The 23,103-nt window shown below is 37.5% G+C and overlaps 1 protein-coding gene across 2 annotated transcripts in view; it reads left to right on the top strand.

Moving 5' to 3' along the window:
* The window catches only part of LOC121862345 (nucleolin 1-like), a 47,096-nt gene that overhangs the window by 17,531 nt on the left and 6,462 nt on the right, over nt 1-23,103 (top strand). Inside the window, exons 4-8 of one of the 2 annotated variants that reach the window (XM_042360571.1) lie at nt 838-1,022; nt 2,359-2,446; nt 14,592-15,784; nt 19,653-19,733; nt 19,840-19,914. In XM_042360571.1, the coding sequence (XP_042216505.1) occupies nt 838-1,022; nt 2,359-2,446; nt 14,592-15,784; nt 19,653-19,733; nt 19,840-19,914 (1,622 nt within the window). Of the gene's footprint in view, nt 1-837; nt 1,023-2,358; nt 2,447-14,591; nt 15,785-19,652; nt 19,734-19,839; nt 19,915-19,964; nt 20,741-23,103 lie in introns of both variants that reach the window. The other variant, XM_042360570.1, reaches the window with a different exon arrangement.

The following is a 23,103-nucleotide window of genomic DNA, read 5'->3' as shown; positions in this document are numbered from 1 at the left end:
CTGATGTGGTGTAATAATTCCCTCACAGATGGTGTTATGAGGTGCAGCACATGGCATAGTAATTCCCTCACAGATGGTGTTATGAGGAACTTCACATGATGTAGCAACTCGTTCACTACGTGGTGTCATAGCATCATGGGGACACCACATGGTCTGTAGTTACAGGACTTGACTCACTCAAGTGGGTGAGGTGTGGTCCCAGGCCTCTCTATCATGGAGTCTCAGGGGAATTATCACTGGGTACCTGGAACCTCACTGTGTGAAGGCTAGCTTGGGTAAGACTCAACTGTAACTGCTGAGTTGTTTTTCACTGATTTCAGCACTGTTCACCACTATTCAACACTGGTTCCATTCCTTTCCCAAATGAAATAGTAACTTCTGGCGAGAACTTGTTGATATTCCGGTGGGGAGGAGGGTTCAGGGGAGGGAGTTTGTATGGGCCAACATAACAGTTGGCGTGGCTGCTGCTGAGCAGCACCAGGTGCGCCTGACCCGTCATGACCCGTTGGTGGTCAAGGATGAAGTGTGTGTGCGCGTGCGTGCACAATGAGGTACCTTGTATTTAAGGAAGGATATACAGTAATTGCAGTTCAGTACAGTATATCTTTTACAGGCAGACAAAGATTATGATTGTTAGAAGAAACAAACTTTCAGAGTAAATAGTAAGAACTGATACTGTTACAATCAGGATTCTTTTCTTTTATTTTTTGTCATGTGTAGAGGTTTTATTTCTTATAGAAATTAGATAAGTGCTTTTGATTATTATATTAAGTTATTGTACCTGTGATTTTTAAGTTCTTGATTATTATATTATTTATAGTGCATATGATTTAACAGAGGAAGCAGTTACACCTGCAAAAGTCAAGGCAGCTCCTGTTATAGTGAATGGTAAAGGAAAGGCAGCCAAAGGCAAGGCACAACCAGCTAGTTCATCAGAGGATTCAGAAGATGAATCTGAGGAATCTGAGGGACCCCCCAAGAAAAAGGTGGCAGTTGCCTTGCCCAATGCTTCAACACCTAAGGTTAGCACTGTTATTTTTGTAACATGATCAAAAATTATCAGCTCACTCCTGAAATCACCTATGCAAAAGTAAATATCAGCAAGGATACTGTTTTATAGGAGGATGGCCCACTAGATATTAATTTTGGGTTCTGCTGGTGACAGTGGCACTTCTAGCAGCCAGCAAGTCATAACACAGATGAACCCATTGTGCTTTACCATACTTTGTTCAGGGATCCGATTTTTTTTAATGATAATGTGTGCATTTTGGAGACTAGCTGCATGCAAATGTAGAATTATGGGAATAATATTTCAAAAGCCAGACTTTATTATTTTGGGGGGAATTTGTCTGATTTAGGAACTGTACTTCTCCCATAATCCCAGTTCTTCAACAAGAATGACACAGTTTTTGTTTTACACTACACAAATTTGTCTCTTTGTATAGTAGATCGGTTGTGGTTTACTGTGCCTTTTAGGAGTACAGTGAGTTCTGCTATAACGCGTGTTTTGATAACGCGAATTTGCTCTAACGCGATTTATGAATTCGGAACAATATTTGTATAACGCGATCGCTTGTTTGCTATAACGCGATTTTTGCTTACTATTTCTCCAATTTTGTGGTATTAACTGTGAATATGGTAAAGAAGAATATCTCCAAAAAGCATTCTGATGATAGAATTCCCGGTGATTATCGTAAAAGAAAGGATATAACACTTGAAGAGAAGCTTGATGTTATCAACCTCAAAATCACCCTTCTCCCCCATCAAGTTACATTCATATTTTTTCAAGGTAAAGTGTTAAATTTACTGTATGATTTCATTATTAGATATGAATGTAACATTTATTTAGACTGTGCTATCCTTTGTGTTAGGCTAACTACTAAATTTTTTCGATTTCGAGTAAACTGCACCTAAACCTATTTTCTCCATAAGCCCTGTTATTTCTATTACGCGATTTTCTATAACACGATATTTTACAAGAACACAATTATCGCGTTATAGCAGAACTACCTGTATAAGATTCAAAAGCTATCTTTTCAGGCTTCAGATGATTTTACCTTCAGTACTGTACATGTCGCCATCATCTCAGTCTCCTGGTGTTTTCCATGTTCATAATACCATTATGGATCAGTAGTATAGCAAATGCATAAAGAACAAAATGGAACCAAACAAAAAGAGCTAACACGTTTGAAAAGTTCTACTTACAGTATTTTTCATACTTATGAATAATAATCAGAGGTCACTTATGAGGATTATAGATTTTTAGGTTCAAAGGTTGCTGATGTTTTATGCTTAGATAGTTGAAACTGTTATCATATTCTTATATTCTATGTCAAATAACAAATTAATAAATTCCAGGTGGCAGTTCAAAAGGCTGCTGAGAGCAGCAGTGAGGAGAGCAGCTCTGAGGAAGATGAACCTCCACAGAAAGCTACAGCTAAACCAGGTTTGTTCTATACATAGTTACTAATCATGGGTAATTTCACCCTCAGTAGAATTGGGAAAAGGTTTAAAAGTTTGTTTGGGTGATCTTTTTACAAAAATAATATCTTGACAATAAAAAATACAGGTACAGTAGTTAATGAATTTAGGTCCTTAATGATGGGCCCTTGGGGTGCTCTGGACTGTGGCATGCTGTTATTCACCAGAAACATTAAAGAAAGTACCGAAAATCCAGTATCAGTTCTGCCGGTTTGTATGTTCGTACATGCAGTTGAATGTCTGTATGGCTGCAGCATGTGTCACAGTCTGGGTCCTTCCTTCATATGTATCATATCAGTGTGCCACACTTTTCTACCTGCTCTGATTTGCGTGAACTTTTTGTGGAGTATGTTTTGTCTTTAACAGGAATGCTTGAAGGATTTAAATAAATAGGTACAAAAAACTTAGGAAAATAAAAACATTTGCTTACTGATTCATATGCAATGATCTAATCAAATTTACTGTAGGCCTAATAAGAGCTACTTAGTATGATAGCTAAGTCACTGCATATGTAAACGTGCTGGGGGTGGTGGTGACTGGGCATTGTCACATTCACCAGGTTTGTTTATTGATTCATTATTATATTCTTGTATGATCAGCCTCTTATGGTGTATGGTTCATCATGAATAACATAGTATCTTAAGTAATCGAGAAAAATATAATTTGTAATTTTACAAAAATAAAAGGATAAGCTGTAGCAGTAGGCATTCAGGATGTATTCCTGAAGTGAGAGCTTTCAGAAAATCACCTGAGAACTGGATCACTTAATCATACTGCATCATATTTGAGATGGAGATACCTTCCTAAACAATGTTATTTATTACCTTTGAGTCATACATTGTGCCTTGATTTGGCTACTTGTAATCTTAGACAACTGAGTAATGAATAAACCAGAAGAATAATACAGTACTGTATACCGTACTACAATATTACTGTATTTAACAAGTGCTGATAAATACACTACAATATTATTTACTAAGTGCTGATAAATCACCAAGTGCTGAAGACATGTTGTGGTAAGCAGAGGAGATGGACAGCATGAGTGAGGGAGCAAGGATGATCAGCTGTTTGGACTTTGTAAACAAACGACTGGAAATTTAATACGACAACGACTTATCTGGGTTTGATTGTGGGCTTTTTTTTATTTTTTTTTAAAGCTGATTATTTTACAATAATGTTATATATATTCAACATCAAATGAACCTAAGAACAGTAGTATGGAAATTAAGGTGAAATTGCATAAAGAAATATTATGATCAAATTGCATAACGACATAGTAAAAGAATCCAGGGGAGGGAGGGGGGCCACCCACCTTCATTACCTCCCATCGGCTGCTCCCAGATCACTCTCATCTCCTTCACCCAATATACTCCTACACTCTTAATTTTTTATCATAGTACTGCACAGTATACAGTTTTTTCTTTATTCAGAAGGCAAATTCTCTGGTTGCTTAATATGTAACACTTTACAGTACGAAAAAATTTATCCATGAAAATGTTGTCGACAACCAGGCTGTGTGATTTGTATCCTAGGGAGTTCTATCTTGTATTTTTTATTGTTGATGTTCAGTATTAGTGTTTTACAAAAAATTATTGCATTTAAAAGGCCTTAGTTGTTGAAGCATTGTCCTAACACTAACAACAAATGGTTTTTCTTGAAACAGTCCATATAACAACCCCTGGATAGAGTATGGTGTTGTTGTTTTAAGAGGAAGGAGTTTGAAGTACAGGAACCTCGCTTTTTTTACCATTATGTTACTGAAAATGGTTGTGCAAATCAAAAAGGGTAAATCAATGTAACTAGAGGATATAGGGGTTTTGCCATTAATAAGACTGCCCTATATTATACTATTATACTAGTGAAAAACTACAGCATGCACTAACGGGAAAATTTTTGTGAGTTTGGTGTTCTGTCCATGTGCTCAGCATATGTTCCATCCTCTCCATAACTGAACTTCAGGAATATTAGGTAGTAGATGTACTTATTAATGTTCCATTCTTGGCACTCTCTGATCATCTCTGCACTCTCATGAATAGTCTGCAAACTAGATTCATTAAGTTCAAGGGCATGCATAATATCAGTTGTTCGTTCACCTCTCATAAAATTTGATCGCATCCATCTTAATTTCAATGGTGGTGGCCTTACACTTCTTAGCACCACTGGTACCCGGAGAACTTAAAGGATGCTTTGGTGGCATGATGCAAGGGGCAATATACAGCATACTATAGCACTGTGACTAGACTGTATTCACACTGAGATATCAAAATCAGTACTTTCTGTTTAATATGGTGGGAGGTCTGCCCCTCGGCTAGGGAATTAGGTAGGTTTCTTTGTTTGGTTAGGCCAGGTTCTACAGTATTGGGTTTTGGTGAATGTCACCATTTTAAAATACATGATATAATGATAAGAACATGTGGGAATAAATTAACTAAATGGTTCTACAGTTCAGTATTGGGTTTTAGTGACTGTCGCCTTTTTTAAAATACTGTACTTGCCATAATGATAAGAACATGTGGAAAAAATGAACTAAATCGTACAACTACTCCTGGTGGTAATTCTGCTCTCGGAAACTCATGAATTCTTCACGGTGGTGAGAAATGGCCGGTTTTTGTTATACTGTATGCAGTAAAGCCTTGAATAATAACGGTAATATGTCCTCCAATATTGCAGTGTAAGGTGATTCATCATGTCATGAATCATTAATTACCATTAAAATAAAGCAATAATAATGAGATGCATTCCCAAGTGTGACCTTTTCATAACTTTTTACCCTCGTTTCCTCCCAAAACAATACAATTATAATGAAAAGTGCAAACTACAGTATGTTCTCTAAATAATGTTTATGAATGCACCTTATACAATATAAATCAATAATATGGTCACACAAGAGATGTTTATATTCAAAATGATCATCATATTGTAAGAATTCCAGCAATGTAAATTATATTCTGGCCGGGTAATTTGTATGAATTTTATGAGCTAAAACAAATATCTTCAGTAAATAAAAAAAAATATTCTTCACACACTATCTGTCAATCAAAATACCCCACCTCCACCCTAGCTGGGTCGGTCCCTCCCTCTCTCCCTCCCTACCTACCCCCCACCTTCCCTCCCTACCAGAGAAATGTGTGGGAGAAAACAGTATATTTACATTTTTAGTAATAAATAATAACTCGGACTAAAGTTAAGATAATATAATTGACATTTCTGGATTCCTTGCAGGTCAGGGAACATTTTGAATGTAAACTAAATATATTTTGCACAAAAGATAAAATATTTGCTTGTGTAAACCAAATTATTACATTAGATCTAAAATTTGTATGTCTAATGCAAAATCCATGATGTTTAGATTCATAATGATCATCATATTGTAAGAATTCCAGGAATGTAAATTATATTCTGGCCGGGTAATTTGTATGAATTTTATGAGCTAAATAAAAAATTATACTTCACCCGCGTATATGAGTAGATGCACTGTGTAAAATGAAATTCCAGTTCTGGCTAGGTACCGCGTAATTGTAGAATCGCGTAAAGCGAAACGGTGTAAATCGGGGTATTACTGTACAGTCGGCCCTTAACATACGCGGGGGTTACGTAACAGAGATAGCCGTGGATGTTAAAAATCCACGTATATGTGCTCCCCCAAAAAAAAACCCTGGCCCCCATGTCCTTATTTACCGTATAGACCTGCGTGTAGCTCGAGTTTTTAAGACCAAATTATTTGGCAAAAAATTGGGGGTCGACCTCTAAAAGGTTGAAAAATATTTACCAGTGACTACCAGTAAACAATGGAAACGATGCACCAACGCACCACCAGCTGTGAGTGTCGGTACAGTTGCCAGGGCAGATCTCTTGCGTCATCATAGGAAGCCCAAAGTAGCCAAATCCATGGTATGGTAGCACAGGACGATGTAAAACATAAAGTATTCATTTATTAAAGTTTATTTATAGATACTGGACATAAATTTTTGTTCATTACATTTGAAACATCAATCTTTGTTACTTAAATTTGAAACAAAAGAAAACTACGATACCGTATTTTCATTAAAATATTACATCACAAGTGTATTTTACCTTAACTGTGACTGAATGAATATACGTATTCTCAGAAATAAATATAGAAATGTAATATTTTTGCTGGAATGACGAACATATTACAGTGGAAAGTGGGATAAAATCATGACGGAAACAATGACTTTCGCTTTCTTTCGTTATTCAAAAGATTTTACCGTAATCGCTTTTCGAATGGTTTTCAGTTAAAAAACTGTTGTATTCGTACTGTATTACAATAATATTCTATCCTATCATTAGCCTTATAATCCCACAACTGAAAACCATTCGAAAAGCGATTACGGTAACATCTTTTGAACGAAAGAAAGTCATTGCTTTCGTCACAATTTTATCCCACTTTCCACTGTAATACGTACATCATTTCAGCAAAAATATTACATTTCCATGTTCTCAGAAATAAATGGTACTTTTGTTGAAACGTAATGTACAGTATTTAATATTAAAATGCAAAAATAGCTATAAAAAAATTAATATACCCGTAATGTACTCGCTGGCATCTCGTCCCTGCTCCCGTGTCCAAGGTCACCACTCCTCCCAGCTCGCTCCCTCCGCCTCCTCACCGTCACTACTGCCGACAACAAACACAAATGTTTTGTGAATAACTGCACCTCCACTTCCTATGTACAGTACTGTACTGTGCTGTGCAATTTTACAAACAATAAACATGGCAAGAAAAGCTAATAAAAAAAAAGAGATAAAAATTTCACTTTACTGTACAGTTCCTATCCTCGGCGACAGGACGGAAGTCATCGGGCTCATCGTCACTCAATTCCATAATGGGTGGTGAAGTGGGGGCGACGGTGGATTCAGCTGCTTCCTCACTGCTGCCAGTGATTGATGGTGTTAAATCTCTCCTTCAGTGATTAAAGAACATGGTGATGGGGAGTTGTCGTCTCTTTCATTCATTTCTTCCATGATGTTTTTGTATGGAGCTAAAACGTCATCCATCCCTCGCATGAATTTCAGGGCACGCACCATACTATAGGACAGGTTTTTCAGTGCCTCAATATTCCTGGTCATCTCCTCCAACTTCTCCAACGTTATTTCTTGGTGCTCTTTCCCTTTCGCTTCCTCTTCCTTGCCTGAGTCTACTAACTCCTGTAGATCCTCCTCAGTGAGCTCAGTGTCGTGCTCTTCAATTAGCTCCCTAATCTCGTCCTCTGCCATGTCCTGGAAGCCTTCAGCAGCCACTTTCCTTGACAGTGCCAGGGTCTTTCTGAATATTTTCATTAAAATCCATCAAAATCATTTTCCTTGTCATCGTCTTAAGCACCAAACAGCTCCTCCCAGTCTTCTCGTTGAACAGGGCTAGAGGGTACGTGTTTTTCGAATCGTTTTCAATTAAAAAAATGTTAGTTAATGTATATTTTGCCTAAACTGTGCCTGAATGAATATATTCTCAGAAATAAATAGTAGTTTTGCTGAAACGTGATGTATTTCAATGTAAAATAGGATAATATACATGACGAAAACAAAAGACTTTACCTAACCTTCCAATGTTCAAGAGAAGTTACTCGTTTTTTTAATAGTTTTCGGTTAAAATACTGTTATATTACAATGATATTATATTCATACTGTGCTTGATATACTACATTCACGGAAATGTAATATTTTTGCTGAAATGACGTACGTATTACAGTGGAAAGTGGGATAAAATCGTGACGAAAGCAATGACTCGCTTTCTTTCGTTCAAAAGATGTTAACGTAATCGCTTTTCAAATGGTTTTCAGTTAAAAAAACTGTTGCATCACAAGTGAATTAGGACAGAATATTGTTGTAATACAACAGTGTTTTAACTGAAAACCATTCGAAAAGCGATTACGGTAACATCTTTTGAACGAAAGAAAGCGAGTCATTGCTTTCGTCACTTTCCACTGTAATACGTGCGTCATTTCAGCAAAATATTACATTTCCATATTCTCAGAAATAAATAGTTGTGCTGAAACGTAATGCATTTCAATGTAAATTAGGATAAACTACATGAAAACAAAAGACTTTACCTAACCTTCCGATGTTCAAGATATGTTACTCGTTTTTTTAGTAGTTTTCGGTTAAAATACTCTTATATTAGTGATATTCTATTCATACTGTGCTTGATATAATACATTCACGGAAATGTAATATTTTTGCAACTACAATGCTGATGTCAACACAAGCGTGGTTACAGCGAGACTTACTGAGTGAGGGAGAGCTATGCGTGTGTGTGTGAGGTTGCGGGAGCGGGCGGTGTCCTGTGTTCGGTGCCGCGCGCGATTTGAATGTACTTCAATTACATCAATGTACAGAATATTCCTCCGGCGGGGCAATCCGTGTATTTGCAAATCCGTGTATTATAAACTCGCGTATGTTAAGGGCTGACTGTATATGATAAATGAACAATGCAATTCATTAATAACACATAGAATATTAAAACACAAGAGGAGACGAGACGTCACTGTTTTCGTTCATGTTTACAACACCCGTGACGGCCCTCAAGGAAACCGCATCATTTATCTTAAGAATATGTACAAAAGATTAATTTTTGTTTATTACTGAATATGTATTTGATTGAATTAATGTTTATATATTCTAAATGAACAATGCAATTCATTAATAATATGCAGATTATTAAAACACACAAGAGGAGTTGAGACGACGTTTTTTACGTTCATGTTTACAACACTTGTGACGAATGACGATGGTTCTACTTCTACGTAAGTAACTGAAGAAATAAGACCCTGGATGTTGCTGTAGTAAAATTAATGTAAAAAATGAATATGTACAGTGGGGTATGTTATAACGAATGGATTCTATTACGAATATTCCTATAACGAACGGTTTTACCTATAAAATTGAGAATGCTAGAACGAACGAAACTCCTACAACAAAATTTTTTTTTTCTTTTGTTTTTTAATAATTTATTGTTTTTTTATTACAAGTATTAATTATATTCTTTATTTCAGGGGTTTAGATGCATATTTATGCACTTTTTTAAAAAAATTTCAATTTTATATTATATTTTTCAGTGTTAAGTGGTTGTATTTGGGTACCTGGAACGGATTAATCCTATAACGAACGAATGCTATAACGAACAAGGTTCTAGAACCAGTTAGATTCGTTATAGCATACCCCACTGTATGTATTTAGTTAATAAATGGAACAATAGAAGTAGCTAACCATTAATGGTAAAGAAAAAACGAAATAGGTTGGGAACGCCATTGTATGTAAGTGCGTATATGTTAAAATATCATCATTTCTCTAGTACAGCTCCTCCCCAACTTATGACCTACTCGACTTACGTCCACCCGCACTTACGACCTGCCTCAGTCGTACCCAAATTTGGTCAAATTACGTATTTTCGAGTCACAAAGTCAGTACACAGACAAAATTTTCATCTGTAATTCACTTTAAAATGGCTGGCAAGCTTAAAAGTGAGTGTTTTGTGGTGCTGAGAAGAAAAAGAGACCCCCATTTTAGATTTTCTATGTATTATTTAAGCATTTCCGACTTACGACCATTTCGACTTACGACCTGGATGTCGGTCCCTAACCCCGTCGTAAGTCAGGGAGTAGCTGTACATAAGAATATGTAAGCAACACTTATTACTGTTCATATATGTTTTAAATAATACTTACTAATGTAAAACAGAAATTCTACTCACAAATGGTGGTAAAGTCTAAAACAAGGACAGCTAATGAATATTGTGCTATTTTACTCATGATTTCGTCGATCAGGTTCTACTCAAGCTGGAGCTTTCCATAAAGATGATTTAGCTGTTGCTGAAACTACTACTAAAGCTGAAGTTGATGGTTGAGGCATTTGAATAATAAAGCTTTCGAAAGAACCTTTCACAGTCACTTTTTTTTTCTCATACATCTTTATGTAGAGGTCATATGTGTTTTTCACGTCCCTGTTAATTTTAACGCTTCGTTCTGTTAATGGATCCACTTCAGAAAATAATAATATATTCATTGCTTGCTTCATATAATATCCACATACCTCTCACCTTTTGCATATCGTTTTAACCCATCTAGCTTCTCGGCTAAGCTTATGTATTTTCTTTTAGCTTTTGAACCAGCACTACCATCACTTGCTCTCTTGCTCAGGTTGAATTGGCACTCAAAAGTGCTGTAAGAGACCCGAGAAAGTTTTTCTCCTGTTCCTGTTTAGATGCATGAAAACAAAGGGACCGCCAAGCTCCGACTGTTGTTTATGGTGATGCGCATTAGCCCGGCAGCTTCTTTGCGCAAGGCGCTCTTCTTTTTTTCACAGAATTTTTTTTAATATATATCGGGACTTGGTTATTATTTATATGAAAATGTTATTTTATTTTTATTATATTTTTGTCGTAAATATGAATAAAATAATGATGTAAATTGATTTGGGTCCTAAATTAACCAGGGTCTTAAATATGAATAGTCGTAGGTCGAACCATCGTTATCAGAGGCTTTACTGTATAATAATAATAATGTCAGACAAAATCAAGAAGATTTTCTTCTATGACACTTGTCTCGCCTTTTGCCTCCTATAACCAAGATATTGGGAGTTGAAAATCAGAAGACTACTTGAAAAATTCAAAGCTATTATTGTATTGCTTTTGCCCCAGCCCTTTTTATTTTTTTCAAACAATAATTTAGACAATTCTAAGACACTTCTTGTATGACATTTCCCTCACAAATGACTAGAAGTGATAAACAGTATATAATCTGTCTTTCCTAGAACTGATATACAGTATATAATCTGTCTTTCCTAACCTGGGTGCCCAGTTAGGAAAGATTTGGTATGTTTGGTTAGTTAGGATAACATAATCAGTAATAAGTACATGGTTGATAGCAACAACCAAACCTACCTAACCTTCATTACCTCCCGGTTTATATTAAGTGCAGGAGTTATTTGACCGCTATCTGGCTGAATAGCCTTATGCATTATTGTACCGTGTGAGTAATTATTATTTTACTATATTTGTGTATGATTTTACATTGTTAATATGTTAGAATTTATGAATAGATATTACCAATATAACTTCAATAACTGGCAACTTATAAATACAGTATATTCAGTATAATGAAATGCCTCCAAGTGTTCTAAAATTTAACTACCGTATATAGCAGCCTATAAGTCGACCTGGTGTGTAAAACGACCTTAGTTATTTTAAGTGAAAATTTTTATCTAGGCCTATACCCTGCAGTTATGTCGACCCTGTAAACGGCAGTTTTAAAGTACATCCTCGGTGTCAGCTAAACTTGCCAACATATACTTTTTAAACAGCACTTGCAAACAAGTTATACCTACAGTAATTGTAGCATTTTTAAAATGTTAAAATTCCTTTCAGTGTTAACTACTATTTTCTTACAAACTTAATTATGGTACATGATCAGCAGTGTATGTTGTACTGTACATCATATTGACAGTACAGTGGTCTCTCGATTAACGAACACAATTGGTTCCACAGAGTCGGATGTTAACCGAAAATTTTGTTAACTGAATATTATTTCAATGAAATATTGGGTAATTGGTTCCAACAACTCACAGTAAAAGTATACATACAAAGTACTGTATACCAGTAATAGAATTAACAAAACATTAAATATAAACTAAATACAGTACTGTACAGTACAGTATATACTGTACAATAACAAATAAAAACAATAGAATACTGTATTTTAACTTACTTTGAGGTGTGTAGGTCGTATTCCCGGCAACTTTGTTTACATATCAAACAGCTGATTGTAAAGGCAGTCGATGATGACATGCCATATTCTTTACAGAGTGCATTGGTTCTAATGCCTTCTTCAGTTTCATAATAATTTCTGCACTGTATATTATCAATATGTTTACTAAATTTCAGAATGACCAATAATTTAATTTAAAAAAATGCAAAAATGTTCAAGAGACCAACTTTCTTGATATTTAATCCACTAGAAACGAATGTAAACATAGAACCAATTACTGTATTGGTGGACTAGCTGATCAGATGATGCACACAACAAAGTGTGTTTTTTGTAAGTCTGTCGTTAATCAAAGTTTTGTTTGTTAATGGAACTGAAAATCCTTATGGGAGCTAACTCGTTAACCGAAATTTCGGTTCCTGAAAACCACACCTTTAAGTAAAAACAATTTTACCATAGACACCGTGATATAAATAGGGGTTATGTTCCTTTGGTACATTTCTGGTCAAAATTTTATCACAACTTGCCACAAATGTTTTGTTGGTGTTGATCCTTGATCGAAGTGTTCAGTATTCTTTCCATATTTTCCATAATGTCACTTCTGTTATGAGTTAACTTTGTAGCAGATATGGAGTAACACTTTTAGCACATGATTTGATATTTTCTGCATTTCCACAAATTGATCTTATCTACAATTGTAGGCTGCTAACCGAGAGTTCTTGCTGTATCCACAGCTCACTGTCCTTCAAATCTCTTTACTACATCTAATTTAGCTTCTAATGTAACACTCTTATTCTTCTTTCTGTGACAACAACCAGTAATGGTGCATAATGCACATTTAACAATCCTTGTTCTAGGGCTCAAATAAATTTATAATTGGATTTTGAGTGAATGTTGAAAGAGCATATCCAACCACCGAACAATAACAATGACGCTGGTCGCTTACACAGCCAGCTGTTATCATAATCAGGTGCTGAGTCCCTGCATTTTCTTTAATGATGTTGACTGCAATGAGGTTAACGGGAGCTTTAATGTACTGTACACTGCACTGTACCAGCAGATTGCGGCAAGAAGCGTTCAAAGTCTAGTCTGTGGTGCCGATAAATTATTAAATATGATTTTATTTATAACTAAAACAATAAAAAATAAAATTTTCTTAAAGTTAAGTTAATATTTAATACCAATGAAAACCATCCAAGTTTCCAAATCCTTCAAATGCTGGTTCATCATTATCAGACAATAAAGATCATCCATCATATGGGTCTGCCAACTGCCTCTGAGTCACCGGCGGCGATGGCAACACTGGCCAAGCTGCTTCAGGCCAGTCAGCTGTTCCCAGGGGCCTGTGTCGTTGACAACTTTACACCACATTCGTGTAAACATTTCAGAATCCAGGTGCAATACACGAATATACCATAACTGCATTTTTAAACAATTTAACGACAAATAATACAATAACTACCCTAGTAATGCTTGCTTGTAGGAAACCGTAGATAACACCGAAAGATATTTTAATGTTTTGAAAAACGTTACCCTTCTGGAAAAATGCTATAGTTAAGGTAAAACTTGTTTGTGAGTGCTGGAAATTAAGTGACTGAGACCTACCAGTAAGGTAAAGTAAAAATCTGATGCTAGTGGTGGCACATACTTAGAGGTTGACATTTTCTATTAGATGTGTTAGACGACCTCTAGTTTTGGACACAAAAATTGGAGCTTCAAAGATCAATTTATTGGCTGAAATATACGGTACCTACAATTTTAAGTTTTAATGTTCCAGTGTACAGTTAAATCACTTTTAAGGATGAATCTAGTGAACTGAATACTGAATAGACTTTGTATCCAGCTGCCATGATGACACAGGAGAAGGAGCATCATAATTATATAGTATCACCACAGTGCTATATTCACAGAGGAGAAACCCATCCAGTCTTAATTAATGTGTGTAGTTATGGTCAAAATATTATTAATTAATTTTTTTCAATAATTGGGGATTATAAGAACATATGGTACTTTAAACATTAATGGAGGATTAATGTGAATTATTTCTTACTAGGAATGTGTGTCAAAATATCAATATTTTGAACCACCTTTCCCTTTTTTAGTTAAAAACAAAGAGGCTCCACTGTACTGAAAAGAGGAAATTGTTTTCAAGTTTGCTGCTTGTGTGGTTGATGAGATAGTTGAACAATGACTGTTGGGCTGAGAGGTGTTTCTTTGTAATATTGCTATGTGAGGGAAAAAGAAACATTTAGTGATTTATGTTATGGCCACTTACTCAGAGTTGAATTAGATATAACAAATGTTTTACATTTTTGCTTCGTGTATAGGGCTATAGGCTGCTTGAATGTGTTGGAATATATTATCTACAAGTATTGTGTTCCTTTATTTCAGGGCCTGCCAAAACCCCTGTTAGTATCACAAAACAAACCACGCCAAAGCCTGTAGCCAAACCGGCCGAGTCCAGCTCTGAGGAATCTAGTTCAGAAGAGGATGAGCCTGCAAAGCCTGTTGCTAAGAAACCTGTTCCTGTGCAAAAGCCAGCTACATCAGTAGTAAAGGGAACTCCAAAGCCTGAAGAATCTAGTTCAGAAGAATCAAGTTCAGAAGAAGAGCCTGTTGTTAAGAAACCACCTCCCCCTGTCCAAAAGAAGACAGCAAAGCCAAAAGAATCCAGTTCAGAGGAATCAAGTTCTGAGGAAGATGAACCCCCAAAACCTGTTGCCACTCCTGCCCAAAAGAATGCTGAACCGGTAAAGCCTGCAGAATCCAGTTCGGAGGAGTCAAGTTCAGAAGAAGAACCTCCAAAACCAGTAGTAAAGAAACCAACAGATCAGAAACTAGCAGCTATTAAGCAAGCAGAATCTAGTTCAGAAGAATCTAGTTCAGAAGAGGAAGAACCTAAAAAGCCAACTGTCAAAAAACCAGCTCAGACTCAAAAACCAGCTGTTGCAAAAGCAGCAGAGTCCAGTTCAGAGGAGTCCAGTTCAGAGGAAGAGGAGGAACTTACAAAACCTGTTGCTAAAAAGCCATCTGTGCCCCAAAAGCCAGTTGCTGCACAAGCAGAAGAATCCAGCTCAGAAGAGTCTAGTTCTGAAGAGGATGAATCTGCAAAACCCGTTGCCAAAAAGCCAGCAGTGCCAATGGTAAAGACCCCTGTAAAACCTAAAGAATCCAGTTCAGAAGATTCTTCAGACTCTGCTTCAGAAGATGAGCCTGCAAAAGGTGTTGCCAAGAAACCTGCTCCTCCTGCCCAAAAGCCAGCTGTATCAGTTAAAAAGGGACCTGCAAAGACGGAAGAATCCAGCTCGGAGGATTCAAGTTCAGAGGAAGAAGAACCTGCAAAACCTGTTACCAAAAAAACAACTGCACCAGCAAAAGTACCTACATCACAGCCTGCAGAATCTAGCTCTGAGGAATCAAGTTCAGAGGAAGAAGAACCTGCCAAGCCTCCAGCTAAAGCAGCAGAGAAGCCTGCAGCTAAAAAAAAATCAGCTGACAATGAGGCAGACTCAAGCTCTGAAGAAAGTTCTAGTCAAGAAGAAGAACAAGTTGTGACTAAATCTAATCCAAAATCTGCATCTCAGGTCAGTAAAACTAGAGCCTAGTTGGGAAGCTGATACTTCTAGTGTATCCTTCTACCTCCTTGGTCTTCCCCTCAAGCCCCGACTTTTCATCCTTTAAAATATATGGTCTTTTAACTAATTGTTCATCTCATTCTCACAATATCCCTATACCACCTAAACATACCCTAATCTGCTCTCTGCCATACATTTCACTCCCCCCCCCCCTTTCACAGTTGCCCTGACAACATTTGTCACTATTATTTAGCTCCACAGAGGGGTGTTGCTTCATGCTCATGTAATAATATTAGCGGTTTGATTTCCTTGTACAGTACATTGCTATCTTTTCCTCTTTTGACATAGTTTTCCCTCTACATCCATTTCTCTTCACCTATTATGTACTTGCTTTCCTTTTGCTGGTATCTTGTTCACTTTATCAATCATCATTCTATTTCCTTACACATCCATTCCCAGGTACTGTATATGAAATGCTCCATTTTCATTTCTACTTTCATTCGTTCTGTCATTTATATCTCGGTCTTCCTTCTATAGTTATTTACATTCACTATAAACTCTATACTGATTAGTGTCCTGCAAGTGCATGTAGATTTAAGATATGCTGTACCTGATACCTTCATCCAGAATAACATTAATAAACAAATCATTGTTTTGGCCTAGGAAGTGTACTGCAGTGTTTTATTGTAAGCAAACTTTCGTGGTATAAATGTAAAAAAAAAGATAGTCAATGATCAGTATTTTAAACATGACTTGAGTTTTGAGGTCTTGTATTGTACAGTATTTATAAAACTAGATTTTTTTCTGCATGGCTTTCATAACTGTAAGTAGTAGAGTAGTAATAGATGCTTCTGGTGGATGGGAGACCTCATTGTTTGTTTCACTAAGATCTTTATATATATATATATATATATATATATATATATATATATATATATATATATATATATATATATATATATATATATATATATATATATATATATATATATATATATATATACATACATACATACATACATACTGTATATACATACATGTACAGTCTCTCCTCGACTTATGACAGGGTTCCGTTTCGACGACCAGGTCGTAAGTCGAAAAGAATACATAGAAATTCTAAAATGAAATACAGTACGATAAAAGTAATCAATAATGAAAAATGAATAAAGTGTTACTGTGCACTTACCTTTAATGTAGTCGGCTGAATGCACACGGGGCCTCAATAATTTTTTAATTAAACATGGAGACTACATTAATTGGATGAAGCAGAGGAGACAGGGCTGGGTGGGTCATCAAGTTTGCTTTCTTCAGACAGGCTAACATACTTGCTTGTTGAAGGTATTGGATCATCTTTAGGGAGTGAAGAGGCAGCAGTGGTGGGGCGTGAGGAGACAGCAGTCTGGGACTTCTTAAAAAATATGTCCAATCTAGACTGCACAGTTTGCCTTTTCTTTTCACTGGAAATCTCCCTGTAGCAAGCAAGTGATCTTGGATCAGTTTGTCAACTTATGCAAAATACTAAACATTTTGATCCATTTCTTCAAACTTTTGCATCCCTGTATTAATAGTAGCAAATGCCTCTGCGAACTTGACGACCCACCCAGCCCTGTCTCCTCCTCTGCTTCATCGAATTAATGTAGTCTCCATGCTTAAATAAAAAATTATTGAGGCCCCGTGTGCATTCAGCTGACTACATTAAAGGTCAGTTCACAGTAATACTTTATTCATTTTTCATTATTGATTACTTTTACTGTGCCGTATGTCATTTTTTAATTACTATGTATTATTTTCGCCTTTTTGACTTAGGACCTGGTCGTCGGGACAGAACCCAGTCGTAAGTCGAGATATATATATATATATATATATATATATATATATATATATATATATATATATATATATATATATATATATATATATATATATATATATATATATATATATATATATACACAGTAGTACCCGCTTAACGCGGTCAATTGAACCCACAGGGTACCGCGTTAAGTGAACAACAGAACATATGGGATTAATTCCAATAGAGACCGGCCCGACCCCCAAACTCCACTTTTTGACGACACACAACTATGTTGTAGTAAAAATTTTATCTTAACTTTATGATGGTATGCACACACAATTAATAATTAAGAGAAATATCAATAATATTAGGTTTTTTAACACTTGCATTAGTAGAAAAGATGGCTGGGCACACGGGGATGGGGGGTTGGTTCCGAGGCAGAGGGCAGATTATTGGCCCTCACCTGTATCACTTGTATCAATTGTATCACTATCCACCACAGAGGCTTGCAGGGCCTCTTTGTCAAACCCCTCAAAGGCCATATAAGTCCATATCCTCACTATAATTATCACTATCACTGACTTGGGCCGGCTGTGGTGGGTGGCGGGTGAAGAACTCGGTAATGTTTTGATGACTGGGCGACCTTGTGCGCATCGTGCCCGCGCCGCTTCCCGCGTATATGATGAAAAATTCCGCGTTAAGTGAAAGTTCAGCTCTGGCGAGGCACCGCGTATATGATAAAACGCGTTAAGTGAAACCGCGTTAGGCGGGGTAATGCTGTATATATATCTATATATATATATACTATTTTAGTAAATATCAAGAAGTTTATACTATTCAATAATTTTAGAAGTTTAATATTCAATTTTTTAGTCATTTTAACAATTATTGAACATAACTGAAGGTAAAGTGACTAGTTTAATGCGCGGCATCCAGCCTCTTAACACAGCAAACAGGAGTTAGTGTCTCTCTGTTTTCACTGGAGGTAACATCTTGCTTGAGACTCTCTTCAACTAAATGCTTTTTTTCTGTGTTTCCAAGCAAATTATTGGTCATTTTGAAATATATTTTACATATTGACAATATATAATGCAGTGCAGTGTTGATTTCAAGAAAATAGTCTTGAATTACACCAAGAGAGCTAAAATTTTATGGGTGAAATGGCTCCATGGGGTGACTTCTCTTCCACCCCAATGTCTTCTCTTTTTCCTTCTCCTCCACCCCCATTCTAAATCCCATCATCATCATCATCATCCAGAAGCCTTCTACATACACACCTCAAAGTAAGTAAACTTTTCTACCATTTTTGTTGAATTTAGGAAATTTTCGGTGAGCTGGAACCAATTACCCAAAAACCCATTGAAACAATGGTTTCGGTTAATGAACGACCTTTACGCGGTTCCACGTTTACGCGGTACCCTGCCGAAACCGGAATGCTCACATTCCGCGGTGCGTGTACCCCTTTACGCGGAGAGTGGCTGGCGAGCCGCGCCTCTTTTGGATCCAAATCTTCCGCCATGTTGTGTAAGCAGCGCGAGCAGGGTGCGCACAAGGTCGCCCAGTCATCAAAACATTACCGAGTTCTTCACCCGCCACCCACCACAGCCGGCCCAAGTCAGTGATAGTGATAATTATAGTGGATATGGACTGAGGGGTTTGACAAAGAGGCCCTGCAAGCCTCTGTGGTGGATAGTGATACAGGTGAGGGCCAATAATCTGCCCTCTGCCTCGGAACCAACCCCCCATCCCCGTCTGCCCAGCCATCTTTTCTACTAATGTAAGTGTTAAAAAACCTAATATTATTAATATTTCTCTTAATTATTAATTGTGTGTGCATACCATTATAAAATTAAGAAGTTATTTTTACTACAACGTAGGTATTGTGTCTGAAAAAGTGGAGTTTGGGGGTCGGCCCGGTCTCTATTTCAATTAATCCCATATGCTATGTTGTTCACTTTACGCGTTTCTCACTTTACGCGGGCCGCCGTTGGTTGAATTAACCGCGTAAAGTGAGGGTTCACTGTATATATATATAATTTTTTTTTTCATATATTATGTACAGTAAATTGTTGCCTTTTTCAGGAATCATTTAACAGCTCTTTGAATAATTCCTGGAATGGGTCCATGAATGGCTCGTACACAACACCTGGCAGAACCAAAACAGTAAGTTTTATGTGACATAGATCAATGAACATAGTGAACAGAGCTTTAAAAGTTTTCTGTCATTCTTTTGTCATTGACTACACCTTTTTCTTTTGTATTTAAACAGAAGGAACCATACAGGAGAGTAAGACCAGAAGACGTAGCGGTTGACTCCAAGTTTAACAATTCTTTCGAAGCTAAGGTAATTGTTATGGCTGCCCATTCTATCTGTTTCCTCTCTTTTTTTTATAGGACGACGAGGTTGAAGATGATGCCACCGACAATAAACCATTCCGTGCTGGCCTGGGCTTTAAAGGGAAAGATGACTCGTTTAGAGGCCGTGGAGGAGTCAGAGGTGGCCGGGGAGGATTTGGAAACCGGGATGGAGGTGACCGAGGAGGGTTCAGGGGGGGTAGAGGTGGCTTCAAGGGGGACCGTAGGAGCTTTGGAAGAGACAATGATGGAGCTGGAGGGTTTCGAGGTAGAGGTAGGGGTGGTGGTTTTAGAGGTGGGTTCAGAAACAGTGAAGAGAATGGTAGTGGTGGTGACGATAAAGGTTTTTCCCCGAGTGGTCGTGGTGGATTTAGAAATAAAGTTGAAAATGGTGACGATGACAATGGCTTTTCTTCCCGCGGTCGTGGGGGATTTGGAGGAGGTTTCAGGGGTGGAGATAGAGGAGGTTTCAGGGGTGGAGATAGAGGGGGTTTCAGGGGTGGAGATAGAGGGGGTTTCAGGGGTGGAGATAGAGGAGGTTTCAGGGGTGGAGATAGAGGAGGTTTCAGGGGTAGAGATAGAGGAGGTTTCAGGGGTGGAGATAGAGGAGGTTTCAGGGGTGGAGATAGAGGAGGTTTCAGGGGTGGGAGAGGGGGTTTCGGAGGGGGTCATGATGGAGATTCTTCGAGAGGACGGGTTGGATTTGGGGGAGCTTTTAATAAAAGCCCAGGCCTAGGCATGAATGGTACTAGTCAAAACAAGAAGATAGTTTTTGATGACTAGACAGCAGCACCTTGACACAGGGCAAGAAAATAGTAAGTTGTAATATCTCTGTAATTTGATATTTATATTTTTGGGGTGTATTAAAAATTTTCTTGGAATTTTGTTTCTGGAGATACTATTTAAAAACAAAACAAAACATTTTTCTTCCACATCAATATCCATTTTTTTGTGGAGGATGATGATGAGTTTTGTTCATTATCCCATAATTATGATAATTTTTTCAATTATATTTTCTTGATACTATTACAGTAATGATACATGGCATCAAATAATGTTGGTGTGCCAACACTTACATATATTGAACCAAGTGTTCCACGGATTTGATCACAGGGAATTAATTTCTTTCGTGTTGGTATAAATTTTTGGAACTGGTGTACAAGTGTAAGCATTAATTTTATTCAGAACTTTTGAAGCTTCCCCTGTGTCAATATGCCTATAAAATTTTGACATCCTTGAGTGAATGTTATTACTTCCCAGTTTTTCTTTATTGGGGACTGAAAGATTATGTCCCTTTTGGAGTGTGTTGTAGCAGTTTACTGTACTGTAGTGTGATTTTCTTACCATCTAAATATTGTTGAGTTTGAGTTTATTAAAATGTACAATGAAAGACAAAAGTCGTGTCGTGAAATTTGGTGAAAAGATATGCTGAAGGGCTAAAACTTTTGGTGCGCTCTGCCTTGTGGTAGGGGGCTCTTGTATGTTTCACGAGTTATATTTAATCTTTGGACAAAACCGCGACACGGCGTTCGTCTTTGATTGTACAACAAAATAATGCATCTGTGAATTTGTTTGAAAATAAAGTACAGTTAACCCTTGTTATTCGCAAGGGTTACATTTCAAGGAATGGCGCGAATTAGCAAAATGGGGAATAGCAACTTACATAATACAGTAGCTTAGTGCACTGTGCCTGAGAAACTTATGTCACCAGTACTACTTACATTTGTATGTGGAAGTTTGGAGATTGATGAAGTGGTGTAATTTACATGGGGGATCATCAGGATCACTGTTGGAAGAGGGTGATGCAGTGATGGTTGGTGGAGAGGAGTGCAGCTGGGAGGAGGAGGGTGGACCAGTGGCAGTAGCAGCTGGTTCTTTCTTGAAAAACATGATGATTGGTAGTTGTTTCTTGTTTGCTTTGAGGTCTTTAAACATTTCCTGGGACGGAAATAATACTTGGTGATTCCTCTGACCATCCTAAGTCTCCGCTCCATGGAAAGTTCGTGGTCAACAATGAAATCAGTTACCATCTTCGCCTGTCGAATAGTTCACCAAAATTGTTCAACCCCCAACCTTCTTAATGCAATTCCATAATTTCTTCTTCATCTTCCGCAGCACTTTTTACCAACTCGTCCAAATCCTCAGTTCCTCTCATGCCCATCAATCAGCTCTTCCATGTCTTAAGCAGCCATGTCCACAAACCCCTCACCATCCAACTGACGTGCAACACTCGCATCCTCTGGTTTGAGTTCATTGAATGCTTCACTGATGTTGGTAATGCAGTCTGCCGTGCTGTACTCCTTCCAACACTTGCTAACATCAAGGTCAGGGTCTGCGTCCATGGCACGACAGATACCACTAAAAGAGTATCGGGTGTAATATGCCTTGAAAGTGCGTATTACACTCTGATCGAGAGGCTGAATGAGAGCAGTGGTGTTGAGAGGTAGGAACACCGCCTCCACCTGGATGGCTAAAATGCAAACATTATGGGTGGCCTGGTGCATTATCTATCAATAATAGCACCTTCAATTCCATCTTCTTGGAAGCAAGGTACTTATCCACTTCTGGGATGAAACTTTTATGGAACTAATCTAGGAATGCTTGCACAGCTACCCATGCAATTTTGTTTGATTGCCCAAAACTGGCTTCTTGTTTTTGCCCTTTAAGCCCCAGGGTTTGCAGAGCAGTAAAGCAAGCCAGGTTTGATCGTGTGGCTAGCTGTGCTGCCACAGAAGATGAGTGTCACTCTGTCCTTGAACCCAGAGGCACACTGCTCCTTGTTTATGCATGTTCTGCCAGGCACCTTTTTCCAATATAGACCGGATTCATCGGCATTAAGCACTTGCTTTGGTGTATTGCCTTTCTCTTCTATTATTTTCTTTAACTTGGCGGGAAATGCATCTGCTGCTGTGTGGTCAGCTGAAGTGGCCTGCCCAGTCAGCTTCACATTATGGAGAGAAAATATACTCTTAAAATTCTCAAACCAACATTTACTGGCACTAAAAGTTGGTTCAGTAGCTGCATTAGCCCCTTCACCACCTGTTAATTTATAAAAATGAGCATAAAGACTTTTAGCTTTCACGAATCATGTTGCTGTCGATCCATATGTTCAGTGCCTTCTCAGTTTTTACTAGGGTTTTGTCACGAACAACTTGCGCCACTTTAGCACTTGCAGGGA

This window comes from Homarus americanus, unplaced genomic scaffold, assembly GCF_018991925.1.
Source record: "Homarus americanus isolate GMGI-L3 unplaced genomic scaffold, GMGI_Hamer_2.0 scaffold31037, whole genome shotgun sequence".
Lineage (NCBI taxonomy): Eukaryota > Metazoa > Arthropoda > Malacostraca > Decapoda > Nephropidae > Homarus > Homarus americanus.
The sequence above is the reverse complement of the archived record's forward strand: the minus strand, read 5'-3'. Positions and strand labels throughout refer to the sequence as shown.